The 24,836-nt window shown below is 39.6% G+C and overlaps 1 protein-coding gene across 3 annotated transcripts in view; it reads left to right on the forward strand.

Annotated features, from left to right (window-relative positions):
- Nucleotides 1-24,836, forward strand: part of mis18bp1 (MIS18 binding protein 1) — a 67,782-nt gene that overhangs the window by 17,109 nt on the left and 25,837 nt on the right. For all 3 annotated transcript variants that reach the window (XM_072270917.1, XM_072270933.1, XM_072270925.1), the window contains 6 exons: nucleotides 1,083-1,162; nucleotides 3,942-4,072; nucleotides 8,911-8,998; nucleotides 9,094-9,275; nucleotides 24,224-24,405; nucleotides 24,489-24,588. In XM_072270917.1, coding sequence (XP_072127018.1) covers nucleotides 1,083-1,162; nucleotides 3,942-4,072; nucleotides 8,911-8,998; nucleotides 9,094-9,275; nucleotides 24,224-24,405; nucleotides 24,489-24,588 — 763 coding nt within the window. The remainder of the gene's footprint in view (nucleotides 1-1,082; nucleotides 1,163-3,941; nucleotides 4,073-8,910; nucleotides 8,999-9,093; nucleotides 9,276-24,223; nucleotides 24,406-24,488; nucleotides 24,589-24,836) is intronic.

A 24,836-nucleotide genomic window follows, 5' to 3' on the forward strand; every position in this document is an offset into this window, starting at 1 on the left:
TTGGCGACTAAGCGAGATTGACACATGGAAAGACAATTTCATTGAATTTTAGACTTATGTCCTTCATCCCACTGCACTGACCATTGAAGACATATTTACACTAATCCCATTTAATCTCCCTACATTACCATCAAGTCCCTACTTACTATAGGCAGCTCACAGTGACCAGTAAATCCACAAGACTTTAGAAACTGTGGCACTAAGGGACAGCTCGCGCAGTTGCAGAGACAATGTGTAACTGCACATAGACATCACAAGTCAGGATTAAATGCAGGTTGGTTGAGCTGAGGCAGCAGCTTTATCTGTTGTACCACCATGGCCTTCCCTCTGTCCAGAGAGTTCACAGTCGAGGTGCACAGTTTTAGTACTAAACTGAGGAAAAATTGCTGTCATCATGTTAGGAATACTTTGGAATTCTTTACTCCAGAATACTGATGTACAATAATCCAAGTATGGCCTCATCACTGACATATATAACTGCAACATAATGTCCCTGCTCCTAAACTTGATGCCCTTACTAATGAAGGCCAGCAGACTGAACACCACCTTCACCATCCTGTATCTACATGGCTGCTTTCCAGCAAACTGTGCACTTGTACCTGTTCTTCTGTTCCACAGCACCTGCCATGCACTGTATAAATACTACCCTGGCTTGGCTTTCCAAAATGCATCACCTCAAACTTTTCTAAGTTGAAATCCATATACCATTCCTCAGCCCGTCTCCCTAACTGATCAAGATGTCTGTTCAGTTTATTGTAACCTGTTGCAATCGTTATCAACAAACCACCAAATTTAGTATCATCAGCAAGCTTTCTAATCATGCCAAGGATCAACAGGATCTTTTTGAACAGAGGGATTCTATTTTTCAAAGATATAGATATTGATTAACTGGTGGCTTACAATATGTGAAATTATTAGGGACCATGAGAAAATGCTGCCATTGTTAATGGATAGTTTATTAGAGCAGGTCTCTTAGAGGAGAATTTCTGTGTCTAATAACTTTGACTAGTTAATTTTTTCAATAATGATAGATACTTTATTGATAAGTTTGCATAATTATACACTTTCCTTTAAACATATAGGAAAAAAGGAAGATTACTCTCACAAAATGGATCATCCAGCAAATAAAAACCAGCAGTGAAATTTGTGTTGAAGGACAAAGGTACTTTGCATAGATTTTGATTAGGACTTAGTCCATTTTCAATCAATACCTTTCCCTGCCCCCTTTGTGAGAAGACATGTTTGTGGCCATTCTGGTTAGTCTCTTGGCAGACTGCTCAGGAAGAAAGACTTGAGTGTAGCGTCACCTAACTTGGCACCTAGAAGGAAATAGTTATTATACATTTAGGACTAGATCTGGTCAATTTTCCCTTGGCTAATACAGTGTGAAGAATTTTAGAACCTCCACCAGATTGGGCTAAGTTGCCTTAGTCTAGATTCTAGGTCTTTCTAGCTATATGCCATCTATCAAATCCATTGTAATTTACCCTATAAATTCTTTACTACCAGGAAGACAAGGGCCACAAGTACAACTATGTATCATCCTGTCTAGGAACAGTATCAATCTTCTGTCATTGGCACAGGGTTTAAATCACAGAACCTCCTATCCAAAACCATTGTGAGTACTGTTGTGGTTCAAAGGGCAATAAATGCCTACTTCTTCATAGGTCCAAATCCTAGTAAGTGAATGAGGAAAAGCTTGAGCTGAACAGAAACTTTGCAGTCTCTGTTCTTTTTCCATTAGACAATCGGTGTTTACAGATTTATATTATCTCCCAGCCTCAAGGCTACCTTGAAAATATCCTTTGGAATTCCTTGTCGCTCTGGTGAGACCACACTTAGAATATTGTGTTCAGTTCTGGTCACCTCATTATAGGAAGGATGTGGAAGCCATGGAGAGGATGCAGAGGAGGTTTACCAGGATGTTGCCTGGATTGGAAAACAAGTCTTATGAGGCAAGGTTAGCAGAGCTGGGACTTTTCTTTTTGGAGCGTAGAAGGATGAGAGGGGACTTGATAGAGGTCTACAAGGTTATAAGAGGCATAGATAGGGTGGATAGCCAGTACCTGTTTCCCAGGGCACGAATAGCAAACACCAGAGGGCATATGTACAAAGTTAAGGGAAGGAAGTTTAGGGGAGACATCAGGGGTAAGTTTTTTACACAGAGGGTTGTGGGTGCCTGGAATGACTTGCCAGAGGTGGTGGTGGAGGCTAAAACGTTAAGGGTATTTAAGAGCCTCTTGGACAGGCACATGGATGAAAGAAAAATAGAGGGTAGAGGGTAGTGTGGGTTTAGTACTTTTTTTTAGGAATATATGGGTCAGCACAACATCGAGGGCTGAATGGCCTGTACTGTGCTGTAGTATTCTAGTGTCTAGTGTCTGCAGATATCCATTATAGTAATCTTTTCATTATTAAAAATACTCTATGTAAATTCAACCTGTTTGCCTCAGCTGAGCTAATGACCAGATTTGTGATCAGTAGAGAGCACTGTGTCTCAGTTGCTGCTGTCGTTTGAAAAAGTACTGTACTTACCTTTGGTGTTCTTTCCAGTTAAGTGCTCTGGAAGTATTGCAAGGATTATGTTGTGGCAGTACCTATTCAATGAAGAAGGCTTCTGTGACATGAAGGGACAAATTTGGGTGATAAAGAGCCCCACACGCAGAAGGAAAAACAAAAAAAACATTAAGTTGCATCTCTTGACTTAGTGAAAAACAATGTATTTTGAGATGCTGGGAATAAAGTACTGTGGAAGTCCCAGAGCATCTTTAAACTATTAGAGGTTTTATTTCTAATAATGTTCTTAGAATGATGTGTTACGTACCCCGTAACTGGGTTGCCAAACCAGCAGAAATGGATCACTCAGTTGGAGTCTGGATTACTAGAACTAAGAAAGTTTTATTAAAGAAACAAGCAACACAGTACTCTAATCAAAAGGATAATGAATGCAACAGTTCAGCAATGATAAACATACATGTACACAGAATTCAGGATCAATCAAGCTCTATCGTTGTCTAGGGGCAAATGACCAGTTTCAAAGTGACACAAAGTTCAGTTCAATTTAGTTCAGTTCGCAGTAATCATTGCCATGGTGATAGACAGTGGGGGGAGGAGAGAGAGCAAAATGAATGAATATTCAACACAGCTTCCACACAGACCTTCGCAGTCAGCTTTCGTGTGAGCCCTTTGTGATGTCATCTGAGGTCACTGACCGTGACCCCTCCGTTTCCAGATACGACCGTTTCTCTGCGCTGAACATGGCACCCAGGCAAGGGTGGACACACACCAGGTTCCCGCTGATCGTGCCTTTCCACCCTGTGCGTTTAAGGCTTGATCCCGCGATCAGCCGTCCAAAAGCTTCCCACCGACTGGTGAGAGGCGCACCGCTTCCAGGGTCTCGTTACCTCGGGTGTCGTGTGTGTCGCCTTAGCGAACCTGTCCCTTTTTATCCCCCTGCTGGGGTATCGCCTGTCCATCACTTCAAACAGTTCAGGATTCAAAGGGGGAGCCGCTCTAGACAGCTCTCTCTCCCATCCCTTCATTACACATCTCCCAAATGCTGCTCCATTGTCTTCCTTATCTCTCTCTCCCGAAGACAGGTGGCAGACCAACTGCTGATCACACAGGACAGCTAACATCTATGTGTATTCTTGTCACAGGTGTAAACAATTAGAGCAAAAGCACTTGCACAGTTATTCCTTTCTGTTTCAATGTATATTTTTACTTGAACTTCATCAACTCCATTGAATGCAACTAGCAGTTTTTATAGACGTGAGTGACTACTTCAAACCTTAATTGTAGTAATGAATTTGGTTAGGTTCAATAGCATATCTAGTGCTTTAGCTTCAAGAGAACTATTAATGTTTGATTTTAGTTTTGCAATTTAAATCTACTTTGTCACAGTATAAGTGATGCATTTATATGTGTGTGTTCCCAAACAGAGATGAAGATGGAACATATTGGCATAGTAATGTAATTGCTGAACGAATAAGCCAGACAGAAGTTAAATCTATTACTGGCTCAGTTTATGTTTTGAAAGGTCCAATGGATTACATTGCAATGAAGAACCAAGGTATATAAGAGTGGCTATATATGTTCTATTCACTGAGAGCATAGCAATGTTATATTAATACATAGCGATAATTAGACATAGATGTTTTATATTTAACCTAAAGTTATAATATACATTGCTAGGAGCAGCTCAATTTTCTCAACTAGTCTATTTTGTTTACATTCTACTGAAAATTCCTGTACCTTTTCTTTATTTGTTTCAGAATAGTACATATAAAGAACATAGAGCATACAGCATTACACCACAGCTGTGCCAACCTTTTAACCTACTCAGGATCAATCTAATCCTTCCTCCTACATAACCCTCCATTTTTCATGTATCTATGTGCTTATCGAACAGTTTCTTAAATACCCCTAATGTATTTACTTCCACTGCCACTCCTGGCAGGGTTTTCCATTCACCCACCACTCTCTGTGTAAAGAAGTTACCTGTAACATCCACTCTATGCTTTACTCCAAGTCCATGGATGCTTTTCTAGCTTTCTCATAAATACTGTTGCATCTATTGCCATTACTTCCTCATAAGTTCAATACTCTCAGCATTTTGTGTCTAAATTGAGTATCTTTTGAAATCATATATCACATTTGGTGGCCATTTGGCTAACTTCCACTCTTCCAGAACTACCTGATTGTATGATGAAATGTCATCAATCTGTAAAGCAATACAAACAAGATGTTGGAGGATCTCAGCAGGCAGCATCAAATGAAATGAATAAACAGTCTATGTCTCAGATCGAGACCCTTTTTTGGGACTGGAAAGCAAGGGAGAAGATGCCAGAATAAAAAGGTGGGGGGTGGTGGTAGGGAAAGGAGGACTGACTAGAAGGTGACAGGTGAAGCCAGGTGGGTGGGAAAGGTAAAGGGCTGGAGAAAAAGGAATCTGATAGGAAAGGAGAGTGGATCGTGGAAGAAAGAGGGCACCAGAAGGGCAAGTGAGGAAAAGAAGTAAAAGGCCATAGTGGTGAATAGAAAAAGAGGGAAAGGGTAGGGGAAAAATTAGCAGAAGGAGAAATCAATCTTCCTGCCATCAGGCTAGAGGCTAATTAGACAGAATATGAAGTGTTGCTCCTCCACCCTGAGAATGGCCTCGCCATAGTAAAGGTGGAGGCAATGGACTGGTCTGTCAGAACGAGTATTAAGGATAGGAATTAAAACATAGAAAATAGGTGCAGGAGTAGGCCATTTGGCTCTTCGAGCCTGCACCATCATTCAGTATGATCATGACTGATCATCCAACTCAGAACCCTGTACCTGCCTTCTCTCCATACCCCCTGATCCCTTTTAGCCACAAGGGCCATATCTAACTCTCTCTTAAATATAGCCAATGAACTGGCCTCAACTGTTTCCTGTGGCAGAGAATTCCACAGATTCACCACTCTCTGTGTGAAGAATTCTTTCCTCATCGCAGTCCTAAAAGGCTTCCCCTTTATCCTTAAACTGTGACCCCTCGTTCTGAACTTCCGCAACATCAGGAACAATCTTCCTGCATCTAGCCTGTCCAATCCCCTTAGGATTTTATACGTTTCAATAAGATTCCCCCTCAATCTTCTAAATTCCAGCGAGTATAAGCCTAGTCGATCTAGTCTTTCATCATATGGAAGTCCTGCCATCCCAGGAATTAATCTGGTGAACCTTCTTTGTACTCCCTCTATGGCAAGAATGTCTTTCCTCAGATTAGGGGACCAAAACTGCACACAATACTCCAGGTGTGGTCTCACCAAGGCCTTTACAACCGCAGTAGTACCTCCCTGCTCCTGTACCCGAATCCTCTTGCTATGAATGCCAGCATACCATTCGCCTTTTTCGCCGCCTGCTGTACCTGCATGCCCATTTTCAATTAGTGGTATATAATGACACCCAGGTCTCATTGCACCTCCCCTTTTCCTAATCGGCCACCATTCAGATAATAATCTGTTTTCCTGTTTTTGCCACCAAAGTGGATAACCTCACATTTATCCATATTAAATTGCATCTGCCATGAATTTGCCCACTCGCCTAACCTATCCAAGTCACCCTGCATCCTCTTAGCATCCTCCTCACAGTTAACACTGCCGACAAGCTTCGTGTCATCCACAAACTTGGAGATGCTGCATTTAATTCCCTCATCTAAGTCATTTATATATATTGTAAACAACTGTGGTCCCAGCACTGAGCCTTGCAGTACCCCACTAGTCACTGCCTGCCATTCTGAAAAGGTCCCGTTTATTCCCACTCTTTGCTTCCCGTCTGCCAGCCAATTCTCTATCCACATCAATACCATACCCCCAATACCGTGTGCTTTAAGTTTGCACACTAATCTCCTGTGTGGGACCTTGTCAAAAGCCTTTTGAAAATCCAAATATACCACATCCACTGGTTCTCCCCTATCCACTCTACTAGTTACATCCTCAAAAAATTCTATGAGATTTGTCAGACATGATTTTCCTTTCACAAATCTATGCTGACTTTGTCCGATGATTTCACCACTTTCCAAATGTGCTATTATTACATCTGTGATAACTGACTCCAGCATTTTCCCCACCACCGATGTTAGGCTAACCGGTCTATAGTTCCCCGGTTTCTCTCTCCCTCCTTTTTTAAAATGCGGGGTTACATTAGCCACCCTCCAATCCTCAGGAACAAGTCCAGAATCTAAAGAGTTTTGAAAAATTATCACTAATGCATCCACTATTTCTTGGGCTACTTCCTTAAGCACTCTGGGATGCAGACCATCTGGCCCTGGGGATTTATCTGCCTTTAATCCCTTCAATTTACCTAACACCACTTCCCCACTAACATGTATTTCCCTCAGTTCCTCCATCTCACTAGACCCTCGGTCCCCTACTATTTCCGAAAGGTTAATTATGTCCTCCTTAGTGAAGACAGAACCAAAGGGCTGACCACTGGGAAATTCCACTTCTGTAAAGCTAGCTTTCTTTTCCTGCTGATGTGGTTTGACTTGTTAAAGGTTGTTCCAGTATCTTCTGTTGCCAATTAGCCTCAATTTTCTCTTTTCCTATTTTCCCTATGCAATCACCTTAACATGAAATTAGTAATACTTTCATTATAACACAAAATTCTTATGGGATTTGTCAGGATAGGCGCAAGAGTCACAGACCCAAAATAAGAGGTTAAACTTCAGGGCAGATATAAGAATTTTCTTCCTCCAAAGTTATTGAAACTTCGGAATTTTGTAACCAAAGGGGTATAAAAGTTCACTTGTTGAGTAGATTCTGCAGACCTGAGATTGTTAATTTTTTTGGATATTAAGAAAATCAAAAGATATGGGTTTAGTGCAGGAAAGTAAGGCTCAGTTAAAAGATCAGCTATCATCTTATGAATGGTCTGATTCTATTTCTTATGTTCAGCTATTTGTCCGTTGGCTTTTGAAAGCTTATTGTGATGCATAGAAATACCACCATGTGCTTCAGGCCAAGACATTAATTACTGTTTAATGAATTTCAAGAAATATATATATGATTTATCTCAAGTATAGATTCTATGATTAAGTTTAGAGGTAACATCAAATTTGATGCATAGATTAATTGAGTGAGTGAGTTATAGGCAACATGGAAGTACCAAATGCTAATTAGATAGATGGAAAGAATAGTAAGTAGAATGCAATCTGACAGAGAATTGGGATAATGCACATGAAAAAGGGAAATAAGGCAAGGAATTTCATGTAAAATGGTGGATATAACAATATATTGAAGAATAGGGATCTAGGAGTGAATGTCTGCAGATCCCTGAAATTAACAGAATATGTACATAAATTAACACAGACAAAATGCTGGAGGAACTCAGCAGGTCAGGCAGCATCTATGGAAAAGCATATACAGTCGATGTTTCGGGCTAAGACCCTTCTTCAGGACTGAGAAGGAAGGGGTAAGACGCCTGAATAAAAAGGTGGATGGGGGAAGGAGGGTAGCTAGAAGGTGATAGGTGAAGCCAGGTAGGTGGGGAAAGGTAAATTAGGCAGTTAAGAAAACATACAGAGATTTGACTATTGGTTGAGTTTAAATTGCAAGTTCATGTAAGAACTAGAAATTCCACAGCCGGTGCATTGTGCATAGTTCTGGTTCCCAAAATATAGGAAAGGCGCAAGTACCAGAGAGTATGCCAAGGAGATTTATGAGTATGTTATCACAGCTGAAGAATTTTCAGTCAAAAGAGAATATTGCCTATGCTGGGGTTGCTTAATTGAAACAGGGAGGCTGACAGTATATGTAAGTAAATTAATACGACTCCCTTAACAAAGTAGTCAATAACTAGATGGAGTAGATTTGGATTAAGAAGGAAAACTTACCATAAGGATTGGTGGGGATGGGAGGATCCGAACTGGCTGGAAAAGTAGTGGTGGCAAGATCTTTATTCATTAAATAATAATCTATAACCTCCAGGATCACAGATAGAAATGCTAACAGGGATATAGTCAGATTCTGTACATTTTCTATGATTTTGTTATTTTATCCATTGACCATTTGACATATTATTGATGGTAATTTTAGTTTCTACTATTCTATGTAAGTAAAGGACTCCAAGTCTACAGTGACAGAATTTCCCAGACTTTAAAAGGCATTCATTATTCCACTTCTCAGTCTCTTTTTTTCAAAAACAAAGAAACCAAATCCTTTCACCTTTTGCACAGACATTCCTGTGCCTAGCATAGCTTTATACAATCAATCTGTGTATGTAAACAATCTTATGTATTTATATTTATTGCATTTTTAAAATTTTATGATTGCGTTGTTTTTTTCCTGCTGCATCAGATCCAGGGTTACAATTATTTCATTCTCCTTCAGCGCGTGTTTGCCTCCATTCTTCCTTTCATTGTTCTAACATTTTTTTTTGATAAAACAGGATTCTCTGACTCTTCCTTAAAGCACTTCTTTCATGGTTTTCCACTGGATTGGGAGGATTATATTGAACAACTCCTTGAAAGTAGGAGGTACACAGTGCAAAGAAATTAAACCTATTTTGAAAATTCAAAACTTAAAATATTGCTATATCTTGAGATTTTTTTATAATAATTTTTATTTTTAGGGAAAAGCCTAAGGATCCAGTCATAAAAAAGACTAAAAGTGCCAGAATTCAAAAATTATCTTCAATGAAATTGTTGAAATCACAAGATAAGATATCAACATTCACGACTGCAAATACCAGGCAAAAGCTCACTAACATGAGGATGCCAAAGGAAAAGCGTAAAAAGACAAACTATGAGAATGGTAAGCTTAGTATTGGTTTAATATTGTCACGTACCAAGATACAGTGAAAAGCTTGTCTTACGAACTGTTCATCTGGATCAAATTATTGCACACTGTATTGAGGTAGAATAAGGTAATACAATAACAAGGCAGAATAAAATGTAAAAACTACCATGAAAAGTGCAGTGCAGGCAAACGATTAAGTGTAAAATCATAAGGAGGTAAATTGTGAGGTCACGGGTTTATCTGACTGTAAAAGAGATCTGTTCAAGAGTCTGATAACGGTGGGATAGTAGGTGTCCTTGGGCCCAGTAGTACATGATTTCAAGCGTTTGTATCTTCCACGTGATCGGAGAGGGGAGAAGAGAGAATGTCCAGGATGGGTAGAGTCTTTAATTAAGTTGGTTGCTGTACTGAGGCAGTGAGAAGTATAGACAGAGTCCGTAGAAGGGAGGCTGGTTTCCACGATGTGCTGAGCCTTGTCCACTACTCTCCGCAGTTTCTGACAGTTGCCATACTAAACCAGGTCAAGTTTGCAATATTTGGTAATCTCAGAGGTAGTTGCATCAAACGGTAGAGGAAAAGTAGCCATTTTGTACTATATTTAATTGCCCTTGTCTGCAATGTATGAAGAAGCACTGATGAAATCAAAGGTACCTTGCAAATTTGGACCAGTTGAAAGTAGAACTGCAATGGCCTGGCAGTACTGTGGGAAAATGCTTTTTTTTCATCACCTTTTGTCTTTTATTTATTATAAAAATGTTCTTTGATAATTATATCATTATCTAATGAGTGTGAATTGACCTGATCATGCAGTGTATCATGAATATGCTTGTATTAGGCTTGTGTTGGTGGTGCAGGAAGTCAAGTTAAGAAATTTTTAGGAACATGTCTTACCAATAACGGCAGCCAGTTTTCATCCTGAAATCTAGTAAGATAATTTGATCTCATAGAAACATGCAATTTTTTAAAGGTCATGTGACAAATCATGATCTATCTGCAGAGCCAAATAAATTAAATCTAAGTGCAGAAGAAGCAGGAGCAGGTTGAGGCCAGGTGACCATTGAACTTTGCTCTGTTATTCATTAAGATGGTGGCTGATTATATATCTCAGCACCATTTTCCTTCACTAACCCTGTATCCCTTGATTCATCTAAAAAGCATAATCTAGAACTTTTTTTATAATTTATTTTTATTGAAGTTCATCAAACATTTCCATAAGATGTATTTCAGATACTGTACATATATATCATATCATATATTTGTCACAAATCTCCACATAATATTTATCTGAGGTAGAAAGGAGAGGAAAGAAAGAACAATCGAAAGAAGAAAACTATGTACAAAGTAGGGAGTGATCTTTTTTTTACAACATATTCATTGACTTGTGAGAATAAAATCAGGCCTATGAGGTGTTATGTAGTTAAACCATTTTCCCCAGTATGAATCAAATTGTTCCAACTTATGATTAACAGACGCTGTTATCTTCTCCATTTTGTAAATGTCTATTGTAATTTCCATCCATACGTTTAAAGTTGGGCTCTCCTGTGATAACCATTTCCTGGTAAGGGTCTTTTTACCAGCCACCAGCAGTATATTCAGTAAATAGTTATCTCTTTTCAACCATTCTTGAGGTATATACTCAAACTATATGGTCTTACTCTCGAAGGGTATTTCACATTTAAAGATGTCTTGTAGGGCATTATGTATCCCACTCCAACAGTCTTTGATAACGGGGCATTCCCAGAAAATATGATATGGTTTGCATTTTGATTTCCACAATTTCTCCAGCAAACAGGGAGGTTACTATCATAATGGGATTTCTGAGAGGGTGTAAGAAAATATCTTAACAAGTTTTTCCACCCGAACTCCCTCCATTTCTGTGAACTGGTACACTTCCATTGATACCTCCATATTATTGTCCATTCTTCCTCACATATTATTATCCCTCCTTCCTTCTCCCATTTTGTTTTAATGTATGAAGTCGAATGTGTTTTAAGATTTGGCAAACCTTTATACATGCTTGAAATGATTCTACTACCGTTGTCTAAATTATATGCTTTCCTAAATAGCTCTAACAGACATGTACTTGCCTTGGTTACATTTTTAACCATCCTATTAACATACTATCGCATCTGTAAATACCGATAAAAGTCTTGTTTTTCTAATTTGTGTTCCTCCTTGTGCATTTCCAAACTGAACAGTGTTCCTCCTTTCATTATATTGCAAATAGCTGTTATTCCTTTAGCTGCCCAGTCCTTAAATCTAGCATCCAGTTTATTCGGCGTAAAATCCAAGTCATATGTGCACCATTTAAGAATTGCAATGTCTCTCTCTAGTTATAGTTTTCCATATTTTAAGAGTCCATTTCACCCAGAGGTTATCAATAGTATTTATGTAACTTTGTAGGTTGTTATCAGCCAAAATTGCCTGTATGGGGATGGAAAATATCCTCTCCTCAATGTTTTTCCATTGAGCATCATATGATGGGTTGCACCAGCATATCACAGATCTCAGCTGTAAAAATAATAATCTCTAAGAGAAGGTAGGCCTTATCCCCCCTTTTCCTTGGCTAATTGCAAAGTTTTGAGATGAACTCTAGGCCTTTTACCTTGCCATATATATCTTGATAACATTTTGTTCCATTCATTGAATTGATTTTGATCGATCTCTATTGGTAGGGTCTGAGCAGTATAAACATTCTAATAGATTCAATCCTTGAACTGATTCCAAGAAAAGGAACTAGGTTCCACCTTGTTATATCTTCCTTAATTTTTTATATATATTGGTTCATAATTGCATTCTGATAATTTTGCCAAATCTTTTGGCATAATGATGCCCAAATATTTGACAGACTCTGTTTGCCATGCCCAAGGATATCTACTTTCAATTTCTCTTGGTGGGCTATAGTTATATTAAAGTAGTTGGGTTTTATCTATGTTGATCTTGTATCCTGATAATTGGCCATATTGTTCAAAGGATGCATCAATTTAGGTAAAGAGTATGTTGGTTGCCCTAGACAGATCAAAATGTCATCCACGTAACAGGCCAATTTATGCTCTGTCCCTTTAATAATAATTCCCCTGATATCTTCATTTTGTCTGATGTATTTGCTAATTTGGCAGGGGGATGGGGACCGAAATGATAGAGCGGAGGAAGGGGAAAACGGAAATAAATATAAAATAGTGAGCAGTAAAGATGTCAGGAAAGACAGGCAGGTGATGGGGCAAATTTGCAGCCATTGGAATGAGTTGCAGTGCAATAAAGTTGCAGTGAAATCAAAGCAAAAGTATCAAATACTGGTCTTAAGGTGTTGTACTTAAATGCACGCAGCATAAGGAATAAGGTGGATGATCTTGTCGTACAGCTACAGGTTGGCAGGTATGATATTGTGGTCATCACTGAGACGTGGCTAAAGGATTCATGTCTCTGGGAGCTGAACGTCCAAGGATACATGGTGTATCGGAAGGATGAGAAGGTAGGCAGAAGGGGTGGTGTGGCTTTATTAGTAAGAAATGATATCAAATCATTAGAAAGAGGTGACATAGGATCGGAAGGTGCAGAATCTTTTTGTGTTGAGCTAAGAAATCGCAGGGGTAAACGAACCCTGATGGCAGTTATATACAGGCCTCCAAACAGCTGCAGTGATGTGGACTACCGATTACAACAGGAAATAGAGAAGGCTTGTCAGAAGGGCAGTGTTATGATAATTGTGGGGGATTTTAACTTGCGAGTAGATTGGGAAAATCAGGTCAGCACTGGATCTCAAGAGAGAGAATTTGTAGAATGTCTGCGAGATGGCTTTTTAGAACAGCTTGTTGTTGAGCCCACTAGGGGATCAGCTGAACTTGATTGGATATTGTGTAATGAACCGGAGGTGATTAGAGAGATTGAGCTGAAGGAACCCTTAGGAGGCAGTGATCTTAACATGATTGAGTTCACTGTGAAATTTGAAAAAGAGAAGCCAAAATCCGATATGTCGGTATTTCAGTGGAGTAAAGGAAATTACAGTGGCATGAGAGAGGAACTGGCCAAAGTTGACTGGAAAGGGACACTGGCGGGAAGGGCGGCAGAGCAGCAGTGGCTGGAGTTTATGCGAGAAGTGAGGAACATACATGAGTTAAGGGCTCCCGCTGCAGTACCTATAAAAGTAAGTTAAAAAATCTATGTCCATTACACAGAAGTGATTTCCCTGTGTATTCCTCTCATTTAGGTGGGGAAAAAGGAGTGAATGAATGAATTTTTAAAAAATTGAATAACATAAAATCCACATTATAATACATATTTCTCAAGATAGGTATATCAACGTCTATTTTTCCTTCTGTTTAGTTTATCAACACTTTTAAAGTTAGCCAAACCTTATGGCTTTTCTGGAGGAGGTGAGGGCTGTCTTCGGAGAAGTCACAGTCTCTTCCTAATATCCTTTCTCTCGTCCTCCTCCCGTCCCCTGCTTTCTTGGTTCTTTTACTATTTCCCCAGCAGATCGGGATAACTGCTCAGTCAGGTTTTCCCTGGGTCTGACCATGCTAACAGGCATGTTGTTCATGTCTGCAGTCATCTCTTCCACTGTCTGATATAGCTGTATCCCTCCTTCGTAAAGCACCCTCAGTTTAGCAGGTTATGGGGTTTGGAATTTAATCTTTTCTTGCTTTAGTATTTGTTTTGCTTCAGAATATTCCTTCTGTTTCTGTAGGGCCGCCGGGGGGTAATCTTGATCGAAGTATAATAACTTCTTGTTCCAAAACACCCTCTTCTTACCCGAGGCCCTTCGTAGAATCTCCGCCTTGCTCTTGAATCGAAGGAATCTAAATACTATTGTGTGCGGCTTACTTTCTCTGTCTCCAGAGGGTCTTGGGATGAGTGCATGATGTGCCCTCTTAATTTCAATCTCCATAGTCGGGGGAGTCTCCAGCGCTTCCCGCAGCAACTTTTCTACAAGCTCCATCATCGACAACCCCTCTGCTTCTTCGGAAACATTATAAATCCTGATATATTTCTGTCGTGATCTTCCCTCCTGGTCAAGCAATTTGCTTCCCTGTTGATTTAATATTTTTATCGTCTTACTTAGTGCCTGTTCCACGTTTTGTACATGATCTTCCACCTTCTCAATTCATGTCTCTGCCATCACTATTTTCTGATTGATGTTTGCGAGCTCTGACTTTATATCATTTAGTTGCTGTTTTATATCTTTTTGGACTTCCCTTATCTCTTCCAGAATCTTTATCATATTTACCACTTTGCCTGAATGAGGCCCAGCGTCAGCTTCGCCACCACGCCCACGCGTAGGAGCTCATTGTACCTCTCTCTTCCATAGGCTCCGCAGTGACGCTTTTTCCTATCTCCATTCTTTTTCCCCATTCTTGACCCTTTATCAATTCAGATATTTTCGAAAGATCTTATATTTAATGGATTAACAGGGCAAAATATGTGTTTTTCCGGAGATGCTATTGATTTAAGCTGCCATTCTGGATGGTGACGTCACCAGAACCCTTCATCTAGAAATGTTTTGAATAGAATGAGACATATTCACCTTGGTACTTTGAACAGAGTATGGCTAAATTTTAACTCAATTCCAATGATCTGCCTTTGTTCGATATCCATCTTGTGCATGAATAAAGTAAAACAAGAAAAAAGAGAAATTAAAAGCTAGTCTAGACCATGGGCCCCTCATATATATCTTAACATTTCATAAGATCATGGCAAATCTTTCACCTCTGTTCCATTTTCTGCACTAGTGCCATATTCCTTGATCCTTTTAATATTTAAATATCTGTTGATCATAATCGAATATGCTTACCAATTAAACCTCCATGAAATACTGTGCATTAAGCGTAAAAAACAAAGCTCTTAACCCTTACTAATGCTCAATCCCTTATTTTGATTCAGTGAACCCTTGTTCTGGGCAACCAGCTAAAGTGAATATTTTGTCCGTGTCAATCATACTAAATGACATAAAAATTTTGTTTATACAAATGGCATTAAAAATCATTGTTCTAAAGTGTATAAATCGAATCTGCTTACGCTTTCATCATACAGGAATCAGTCTGGTGAGCTTTTACTATGCTCCCTCCGTAGCAAGTATTTTATTCCTTGGACAGAGAGATCAGCTCTACACACAGTATTGCAGACCATATTGTCAAAGTTTTATATAATTGGAGCAAAATGTCTCTACTCTTGTACTCAAATTCTCTTGCAATAAGGGCCAATAAACAATATTGTACCAGTGCTTCTGGTCCAGCCTCCTCGCTACGCTGTAGATGAGACAGATAGGAGGAACACTTTGTTGAGCATCTTTGCTCTGTCCACTACAAAAGGCAGGATCTCCCAGTGGATCTCTATCACAACTTGACTTTCCATTCCCATTCTGACATATCTGTCCATGGCCGCCTCTACTGCCACAATGAGGCCAAACTCAGGTTGGAGGAACAGCACCTCATATTCCATCTGGGTAGCCTCCAACCTGATGGCATGATCTGTACAGATGGTATGCAAATTAGTTTGTTATTGTCACTGTATCCCATACATGTGACATCCGTTGGTCTCATGAAGGTTTCCAGGGCGCAGGCCTGGGCATAGTTGTATGGAAGACCAGCAGTTGCCCATGCTGCAAGTCTCCCCTCTCCATGCCACCGATGTTGTCCAAGGGAAGGGCATTAGGACCCATACAGCTTGGCACCAGTGTCGTCCTAGAGCAATGTGTGGTTAGGTGCCTTGCTCAAGGACACACACACTGCCTCAGCCAAGGCTCGAACTAGCGACCTTCAAATCACTAGACGAATGCCTTAATCACTTGGCCACACGCCAACACACATGTGACAATAATAAACTAATTAAAATACTTTGTGATCTAACTTGGCCATTTTATTTTCAGCCCTATATTGCTTGTAGTTCTTCCAAAAGAGAGTTGGAATGATGTGACTGCCATTTAAGAGTGTGTTCATTTCAAAGTTTATCTGCATGGTATCGATAAGTGAGCAAAACATACAGATTCTAACAGGAGCTTTACAAGAGAGTTGGAATGATGTGACTGCCATTTAAGAGTGTGTTCATTTCAAAGTTTATCTGCATGGTATCGATAAGTGAGCAAAACATACAGATTCTAACAGGAGCTTTACAAGATGTTAGCACAACTGGAATATTGTGTGCATTTCTCTTCAGTTTCTACAGGAAGGATGTGATTAAGCTATACAGAGCGTAAAAAAGAAATTCACAAGGTTGTTGCTAGGATTGGAGGGTATGACTTATAAGAAGAGATAGGTAAGGTGGGACTGTTTATCTACAGTAGAAGAGGCCAAGGAATGACAGTATAGAGGGGTATAAAATCACAAGCAGCATAGATAAGATGGACTGTCACAGTCTTTCTCTCACAGATAGTCTAAAGTTGAAGATAAGGGTTTAAGGTTAGTGAGGAAAGATTTATATAGTTGACCATTCAGGACTACTACAGCTGAAATCCACAGTCACAGCCATGGCTACTTCAGTAAGCAGCATTGCTTTAAGGCATTTAAAAAATCTGCCGATACTCAAAATCGATGAATCCCAGACTGCAGTTTCCCTTTAAGAATAAGGAAGCAAGGAAAGCGTGCTAGGCCTCAAGTAAGATTGAAATGCAGAGGCTTTAGGCCCTCACTCCTCTCTATACTTCTGGCGAATGTACAGTTTCTGGAAAATAAAATTGACATCAGACAAGATTGCTGTACTAGAGAGACATCAGGGACTGCTGTGCACTTTGCTTCATGGTAACATGGCTATCCCTAGCCATTTTAGACACCGCGCTGCAGCTTAAAGGCTTCACCATTCGCCAGAAAGACAGGACAGCTCAGTCTTTTAAAGGCAGACGAGATGGAGTATGCTTTATAATTAACTATCATGGTGCGCAGACATGGCAGTTCTGTTTCAGTGCCGCTCTCCCAACCTGGAACATCTACCGGTCAAATGTCGTCCTTTTTATCTGCCAAGGAAGTTTTCCGCCATCATCCTGGTTGTAGTGTACATTCCACCTCAAGCCAGCATCAGACAGGCACTGGAGGAGCTAAGCTCCATAATCAGCAGGCATAAAAAAGTGCACCCTTTTGTTGTGGGGAATTTCAAGCAGGTCAGCTTGAAGATGTCTATGAACAATTACCACCAACATAATCACCTCTGGAACCAAAGGACCCAATATACTTGAATGCTATTATACCACCATCACAATTGCTTACCGTGCCATTCCATACCCACACCTTAGAAAGTCCGATCACCTGGCTGAACTTTTACTCCCAGCGTATTGGCAGACACTGAAGACCACAACACCACTGGTGTGGGCCAAGAAGGTATGGTCAAGGGAAGTGGTGGGGCGCTTACAGGACTACTGAGTTGGTGGACTGGACAATATTCAGGAGTTCATCTTTGAGTCTGAATGAATACGCCACAGTTGTTACCAAATTCATCAAAACCTGTGGATGAGTGTGTGCCTTCAAGAAAATACTGGACAAACCCAAATCGAAAGCCGTGGACGATCCAGGAGATTTGTGGTCTGCTGAAGGCTAGATATATGGCATTCAAGACCAGTGATCCAGAACTATACAAAAAGTCCATGTACAACCTACAGAAGAATACTTTAAGAGCAAAAAGAACAATTCTAATTGAGGCTAAAGGCGGAATGAGATGTACATCAGCTCTGGCAGTTTTTGTAGGCCATTACTTCCTACAAAGCAAAACCTAACATTCTGAAGGGCTGTGATGTTTCATTCCCTTGTGAGCTCAACACCTTTTACGCATGCTTTGAAAGGGAGAATGAAACTACATCTATGAAATCCCTGCAGCATCTGGTGTCGTTGTGATCTCTGTCTCAACATCTTTCAAGAGGATAAACCATCGCAAGGTATCAGGCCCTGGCGGTGTACACTGAAAACCTGTGCCAACCAACTGACAGGAGTGTTCAAGGCCATCTTCAATCTCTCACTGGTTCAGTCAGAGGTTCCTACCAGCTTCAAAAGGGCAATAACCATATCTGTTGCCAAGAAAAGCAGGGTGAGCTGCCTTAACGACTATCACCCAGTGGCACGCACATCTACTACGATGAAGTACTCTTGAGTGCTTGGTCATGACTAGAATCAACCCCTGCCTAAGCAAGGACCTGGATCTGCTACAATTTGCCTGTCACCACAATAGTTCGATAGCGGATGTAATCTCACTGGCTCTCCACTCAACTTTGAATCACCTGGACAACAGTAATGCTTATGTCAGGCTGCTGTTTATTGACTTCAGCTCAGCATTCAACACAATCAACCCTTAGTTCTAATCAATAAGCCTGGGCCTCTGTACCTCCCTCTGCAACTGGATCCTTGACTTCCTCACTGGGAGACCACAGTTTGTGCGCATCAGAAATAACATCTCCTCCCACCGGTAATCAACACTGGCGCACCCCAAGGATGTGTGCCTAGCCTACTACTCTATTCTCAGTACCCCCACGACTTTGTGGTGAGGTACAGCTCAAATGCCATCTATTAATTTGCCAATGACATAACCATTGTTGGCAGAATTTCAGATGGTGATGAGGCATAATGGAGGGAGATTGACCAGCTGGTTGAGTGGTGTTGCAGTCAGCGTCAATAAAACCAAGGAATTTATTGTGGTCTTCAGAAAGTACAACTTGAGGGAACACACATCAGTTCTCATCAAGGGATCAGAAATGGAAAGGGTGAGCATTTTCAAGTTCCTGGGTGTCAGTATCTCTCAATATATTCCAGTGCCAAATATATTGATGCAATTACAAAGAAAACCTGACAGCAGCTATGTTTCATTAGGAGTTTGAGGAGAATCGGTATGTCACCAAAGACATTCGCAAGTTTCTACAAATGTACTGTAGAGAACATTCTAACTGGTTGCATCACCATCTGGCATGGAGGGGCCACTGCATTATCATCATCAGGTGCCGTGCCCAGTTTGAGCTTTGACTGCCATGGCCCACACACTCCTGTTTCAGGTCAAGAAGATCAATTTATTGGTATTCATTTCCAATTCTCTGGTCACTGTCTCCATCATCATTTGTCTTTGCCTTCCTCTTGCTTTCTTCCCTTCAGTCTTTCCCATAATTACCATGCATTCTAACTCCTCTTTCCTAATCACATGTCCAATGAAGTTATGTTGCCTTTTCATGATCTCATACATTATTTCTCTTTTTGTGCTTGCTCTGTTCATGACATCCTCGTTAGATATTCGTTTCGTCCATGATGTTCTTTGCATCCTCCTCAAGAACCACATCTCTGCTGCTTCAATTTGTTTCCTCATGTTACTAGATATTGTCCAACATTCTGAGCCATATAACATAACTGGATAAATGTAACTTTTCAGTGCTCTGAGACGGGTTGTCATGCCTAGTTTAGTGTTGGTCAGTATACTCTTCATTCTCGTAAAGGTGTCTTTTGTCAACCCTATTCTTCTTTTGATGTCCATGACGCACCTGCCATCTGATGTCACCCAAAGTAGCAAAAGTTCTGTACTTGTTTTATGTCTTCCCCGTTTATTCTCAGCCTGCAGATAGGATTCTCCTTCTTTCTGGATATCACCATACATTCTCTCTTTTTGCAATTGATAGATAGACCTATTTTTGCACTTTCTTCAACAACTATATCAATTAAGTTTTGTAGTTCTTCCTCCGTACTTGCAATTAACACAGTGTCATCGGCATATCTAAAATTATTGATAATTTCACTGCCAACTTTGATACCCAAGATGTCTCTTATTTTTTGTAATATTGTTTCACTGTACACATTAAACAAATCAGGGGAGAAAACACACTCTTGTCGAACACCTCTCTTGATTTTCGTAAACTGACTCACTTCTCCATCTATTCTCAGCGGCAGTTTGTTCCCAGTACAGATTTCTGATTAGGTGGAGGTCTTTCGAATGTAGATCTAGAGTTTCCTGTAATATTTCGAATAACTTACTGTGTTTCACTTTATCAAAAGCTTTTGTGTAGTTGATAAAACAAATAAACACATCTTTTCGCACCTGAATAGCTCGTTCTGATAGTATCCTTAACATCAATATCGTGTTTCTTGTACCTTTGTCTTTCACAAAACCACATTGTTCTTTACCTATTTCAGCTTGTGTCTTATTTTTAGCTCTTGTCATCAAAATTCTTAAAAGTATCTTAATGATATGACTCATTAAACTTATGGTCCTATGTAATTCACATCCTATTGCTCGAGGTTTCTTAGGAAGAGTGATAAATACTTTATACTTTATTGTCACCAAATAATTGGTACTAGAAAGTACAATCGTCACAGCGATATTTGATTCTGCGCTTCACACTCCCTGGATTTCAAATATTAAATATTGAAAATATTAAAAATAGTTAAAATTAGTAAATACTGATTAAAAATACCGATTTTTCATCTCTTCTGGTATTATTCCAGTCTTATAAAAGTGATTGATTAAATCAGTAAGTTTTTCAATTCCGTAATCTTCAAGGGCAATAATTTGTTCTATTACTAATTCCTCAGGACCTGCTGCCGTTCCTTTCTTCATCTTATTTATTGCATTAAGAATTTCAGATTTTAAAATACTTGGATCTTCAATATTCTTCTTAATTTCTAGTTTTTCACCTCAATCATCTTCAAACAATTCCTGAATATACTCAGTCCATCTGTTCATAATCTCATCTTTTTCCATGATAATGGTACCATCCTTTGCTTTCAAACATCCACCTGAAGAACAGAGGAGCTTTTTACCAGTGATATTCTTGATTTGTTGGTGTAACCTTTTTGGATCAGTAATAGGGATTCTTTCTATTTGCTCACATTCCTGGTTTAACCATTCTTCTTTGGCTTTTTGACATAAGCTTTTAACTTTTTTATCTAAGGACTCATATTCTATAGGATTTGCTTTCTTCTGTCTCCTTTCTTCCATTAGATTTTTGATTTCATCTGACATCCATTTGTTCTTTGTGCTTTTTTCTTTTTTAGGAATCACTGACTTTGCTGATTCTACCAAGGCATCCTTTAGAGAGTTAAACTTCATTTTTACATGATTGCTATCATCGTCAACAGATTCTATTTCTAGACTTTGAAATCAATTCCTTACTTCAATTGTAAATTTTTGTCTTAAGTTATCTTTTTTAATTAATTGCGAGTAGTCAAGGGATTTTTCAGGTTTTTGCTTCCTTAGTTTTTTAAGTTTTACTTTTACATGACATGTTACTGGGTTATGGTCACTATTACAGTCTGCACCTGGATATGTTTTGCATTGAGTCACTGAGTTCCTAAATCTTTGGTTTATAGTAATAAAGTCAATTTGATTTCTGGTGTTATCACCTGGACTTTTCCAGGTCCATAAGCGTCCTGAATGGTTTTTAAAGTAGATGTTCATAATGATCTGATTATTCATCTTGCACCATTCTACCCATTTCTTGCCTCTTTCATTTCTTTCCCCTAGTCCAAATTTTCCTATGGTATTTCCATCAACACCTTGTCCCACTTTAGCATTTAGATCTCCCATGACAATAACAATATCTTGAGATTTGCATCCATTCTTTGCTTGTTCAAGCTCTTCATAGAATTTATCTATATCCTTATTTGTTCCATTTGTTGTTGGTGCATATACCATATAATTGCTAAATCAAATGGTCGTCCTCTGAATCTAACAAGGAGCACTCTTTCTGATATTGCCCAATGTCCTAAAACACTTTTTGCCATGTTTTCATCCATAAGAATTCCTACTCTATTAGTATGAGATGTTCCACAAAAATAAATTAGTGTTTTATTTCTATTCTGACATGTTCCAGCACCTGTCCAACGAACTTCGCTAATTCCCATGATGTTAACCTTTAGTCTTTCCATTTCATTTATCACATTGTCCAATATTCCTGCTTGATCTAGGGTTCTTACATTCCAAGTGGCAATAATTTTCTTTTGTGTTACTTGAATTTTATGAGCAGTAGCTTGATGACGGTTGGGGATCCCCTGCTGACCAGAATCAACCCTACCGAGCGAAGCATCTTCAGAATTGTCTTGAAGATCCTCTTGCCGCTGTTGTTGTGCGATACATTTTGTGAGTTTGACCATGGTTTTCTTAGCAAATAGATTCTAGGAAACCTAGTATCTAGCAACGGTGGTTTGCTATTTCCTTCCGTTGGGTGAACTAAAGAAATCGCCATTTCTCTTCCCAAATGTTCATCCGCCTGTACTATAGCCATTGACATTTGAGGTCCTAGCTCATCCACCTTCTCCGTTATAAGTTCAGTTACTGAACCTGCCGGATCTGCCGTTGGCCTTCGCTCGTATCCTGAGCAGGAACCTTTGCGGGAGCTACTGTTCCGGGTCAGAGCGGCCCTGGGAGCAATGAATGACTAAGGGGTAACTCCACTTTGCCCAACGCTCTGAAAGTCCCCAGTCAGAGCCTCATCACCGGTTGCAGTTTAGAGTCATACCCAGGACTGAGCCACTGCATAGGATTACAATAAGCTGCAGAGAGATGTAAATCCTGCCAGCTCCATCATGGGCACTAACCTACCCAGCATGCAGGACATCTTCAATAGGCAATGCCTCAAACATACAGCATCCATCATTAAGGACCTCACCACCCAGCAAAGCCCTCTTTTCATTGCTACCATTAAGGAGGAGGTACAGGAGCCTAAATACACACACTCAGCATTTCAGGAACAGCTTCTTCCCCTCAGCCATCAGATTTCTGAATGGGCAATGAGCCTATAAACACTTGCTCAGTATTCTTTCCTCTCTTTCGTACTACTTTTTAAAATTTATTTTCTATATTTACTTATTAACTGAATTTATAATTTTTGTAATTATGTATTGCAATGTACTACTGCCATAAAACAGCAACTTTCATTGTATATGCCAGTGATATTAAACTTGATTGTGATTCAGAGAGGTTAGTTTTTCAGTAGAGAGGTCAGTGAGTATATGGAAAGAGCTGTCAGAGGAAATGGTAGAGGCAAGTTCCAGTACAACACTTAAAATAGATTTGGACAGGTATATGTATGGGAAAGATTTAGAAGTATAGGAACCAAATATAGGCAAATAGGACTAGCACAGGAAGGCACTGGTCAGCATAGATCAGTTGGACTGAAGGAACTCATTCCAGGCTGTAGGACTGATTCTATGACCATTGAGTCCTATATGAGAATACAAATTGTTACACATAAGACCTTTTTATTTACAGTACTATGCAAAAGGCTTCGGCATATACATATATAGATAGAGCAAGGGTGCCTACAACTTTTGCACAGTACTGTAGTAATTTTATGTATCACACTACCGCTGCCCCCAAAAAATCAAATGTGGTGACACATGTGCGTGATGACAAACCTAGTCTGATATGGGCCTCTATTGTGGACTAAGTAGGAAAGGGGCAGGGAAAGGGGAATCATGCTTGGGAAAAGTGGAAGAAAGCGGGGAGAGAGCAGGAAGCACCAGTGAGAAATTCTGTAATGATTAATTAAACAATTATTTGGAATTAAATTACCTTGCCTGGTGTCTCAGGGTTGGGTGAGTCTTTACCCAAGCCACTCCTCCACCCCTGACACTCCCTCTCTGCCACCTGTTCTGCACCCCACCTGCAGTGCTTCACCCTCACCATTCCCAACATCCTTTGCCCCTGCCGAATTTACAAACGCACTGTCTGGTGCACGTTGTCAAATACAGTATTGCGCAAAAGTCTTGGGCACCCTAGCTGTATGTATGTGCCTATCACTTTTGCACAGTACTGTTTTATGTGAACAGTAAAGTCTTATAATTAAGTTTTTGTTTAGAAAAGGAAATCAGAGGCGTAGTAGGGCAGGGAGTTTGTCGGTAGTGCTGGAATTGCTATTTAACAATATCCAGACAGTAGCAGCAGGTGTCTTCTTTATTAATGCTATAATCATACCAAGAGTGCAACTTTTAATTTCCTCTTGTACATTCCAACACTATTGTTTAGATATTCATTCTGAAATATATTTAAATTATTTTCAATTTTTTAAATAGATCTTAAAATTTCAATGGACATATCAATACAGAGGGGCCTGTTGACCAGCCGTAGTGGCCGTTGCATTAAAGCACCAATGGAATATTGGCGGGGACAGCGATTAGTTACTGACAATAGCTTGAATGTTACCGTCATTGAGGGTGGAACTAATTATTTGACTCCCTCTAATCTTGATACTACAGTAAGTATATGTCTTTTGTAATAAATAGACAAATACTTATGACTTTGAAGTAATTTAATTCTTGTTATATTTGTACTAATAAGATACAGAAAAAGAATAGCCGAACTGAAAGTCCTTTGACCTCAAATCAACATCAAAAACCAAAAAATCACACTGAAGAACTTATTGGAAGGAAAACTAAAAGTAAGGAAATGCAACTTTATTTTAAATATGTCTGTAATACATGCTCGTTCATATTTTTAATTTAATTTTATTTTTGTTTTATTTCTCTTTGCCTCTACAATTGTTCTTGTTGACAACAAGCTCTGCAAATCCTTGTGTTAATGAAACTGAGCCCAGGTTGTTGGAAAGGGTGACACAAGACTACAGATGCTGTAATTTGGAGCAAAAACAAAAAATAAAACTGCTGGAGGAACTTAATGGGTCAGGCA

Source organism: Mobula birostris, chromosome 1 (genome assembly GCF_030028105.1).
Source record: "Mobula birostris isolate sMobBir1 chromosome 1, sMobBir1.hap1, whole genome shotgun sequence".
NCBI classification, from domain to species: domain Eukaryota; kingdom Metazoa; phylum Chordata; class Chondrichthyes; order Myliobatiformes; family Myliobatidae; genus Mobula; species Mobula birostris.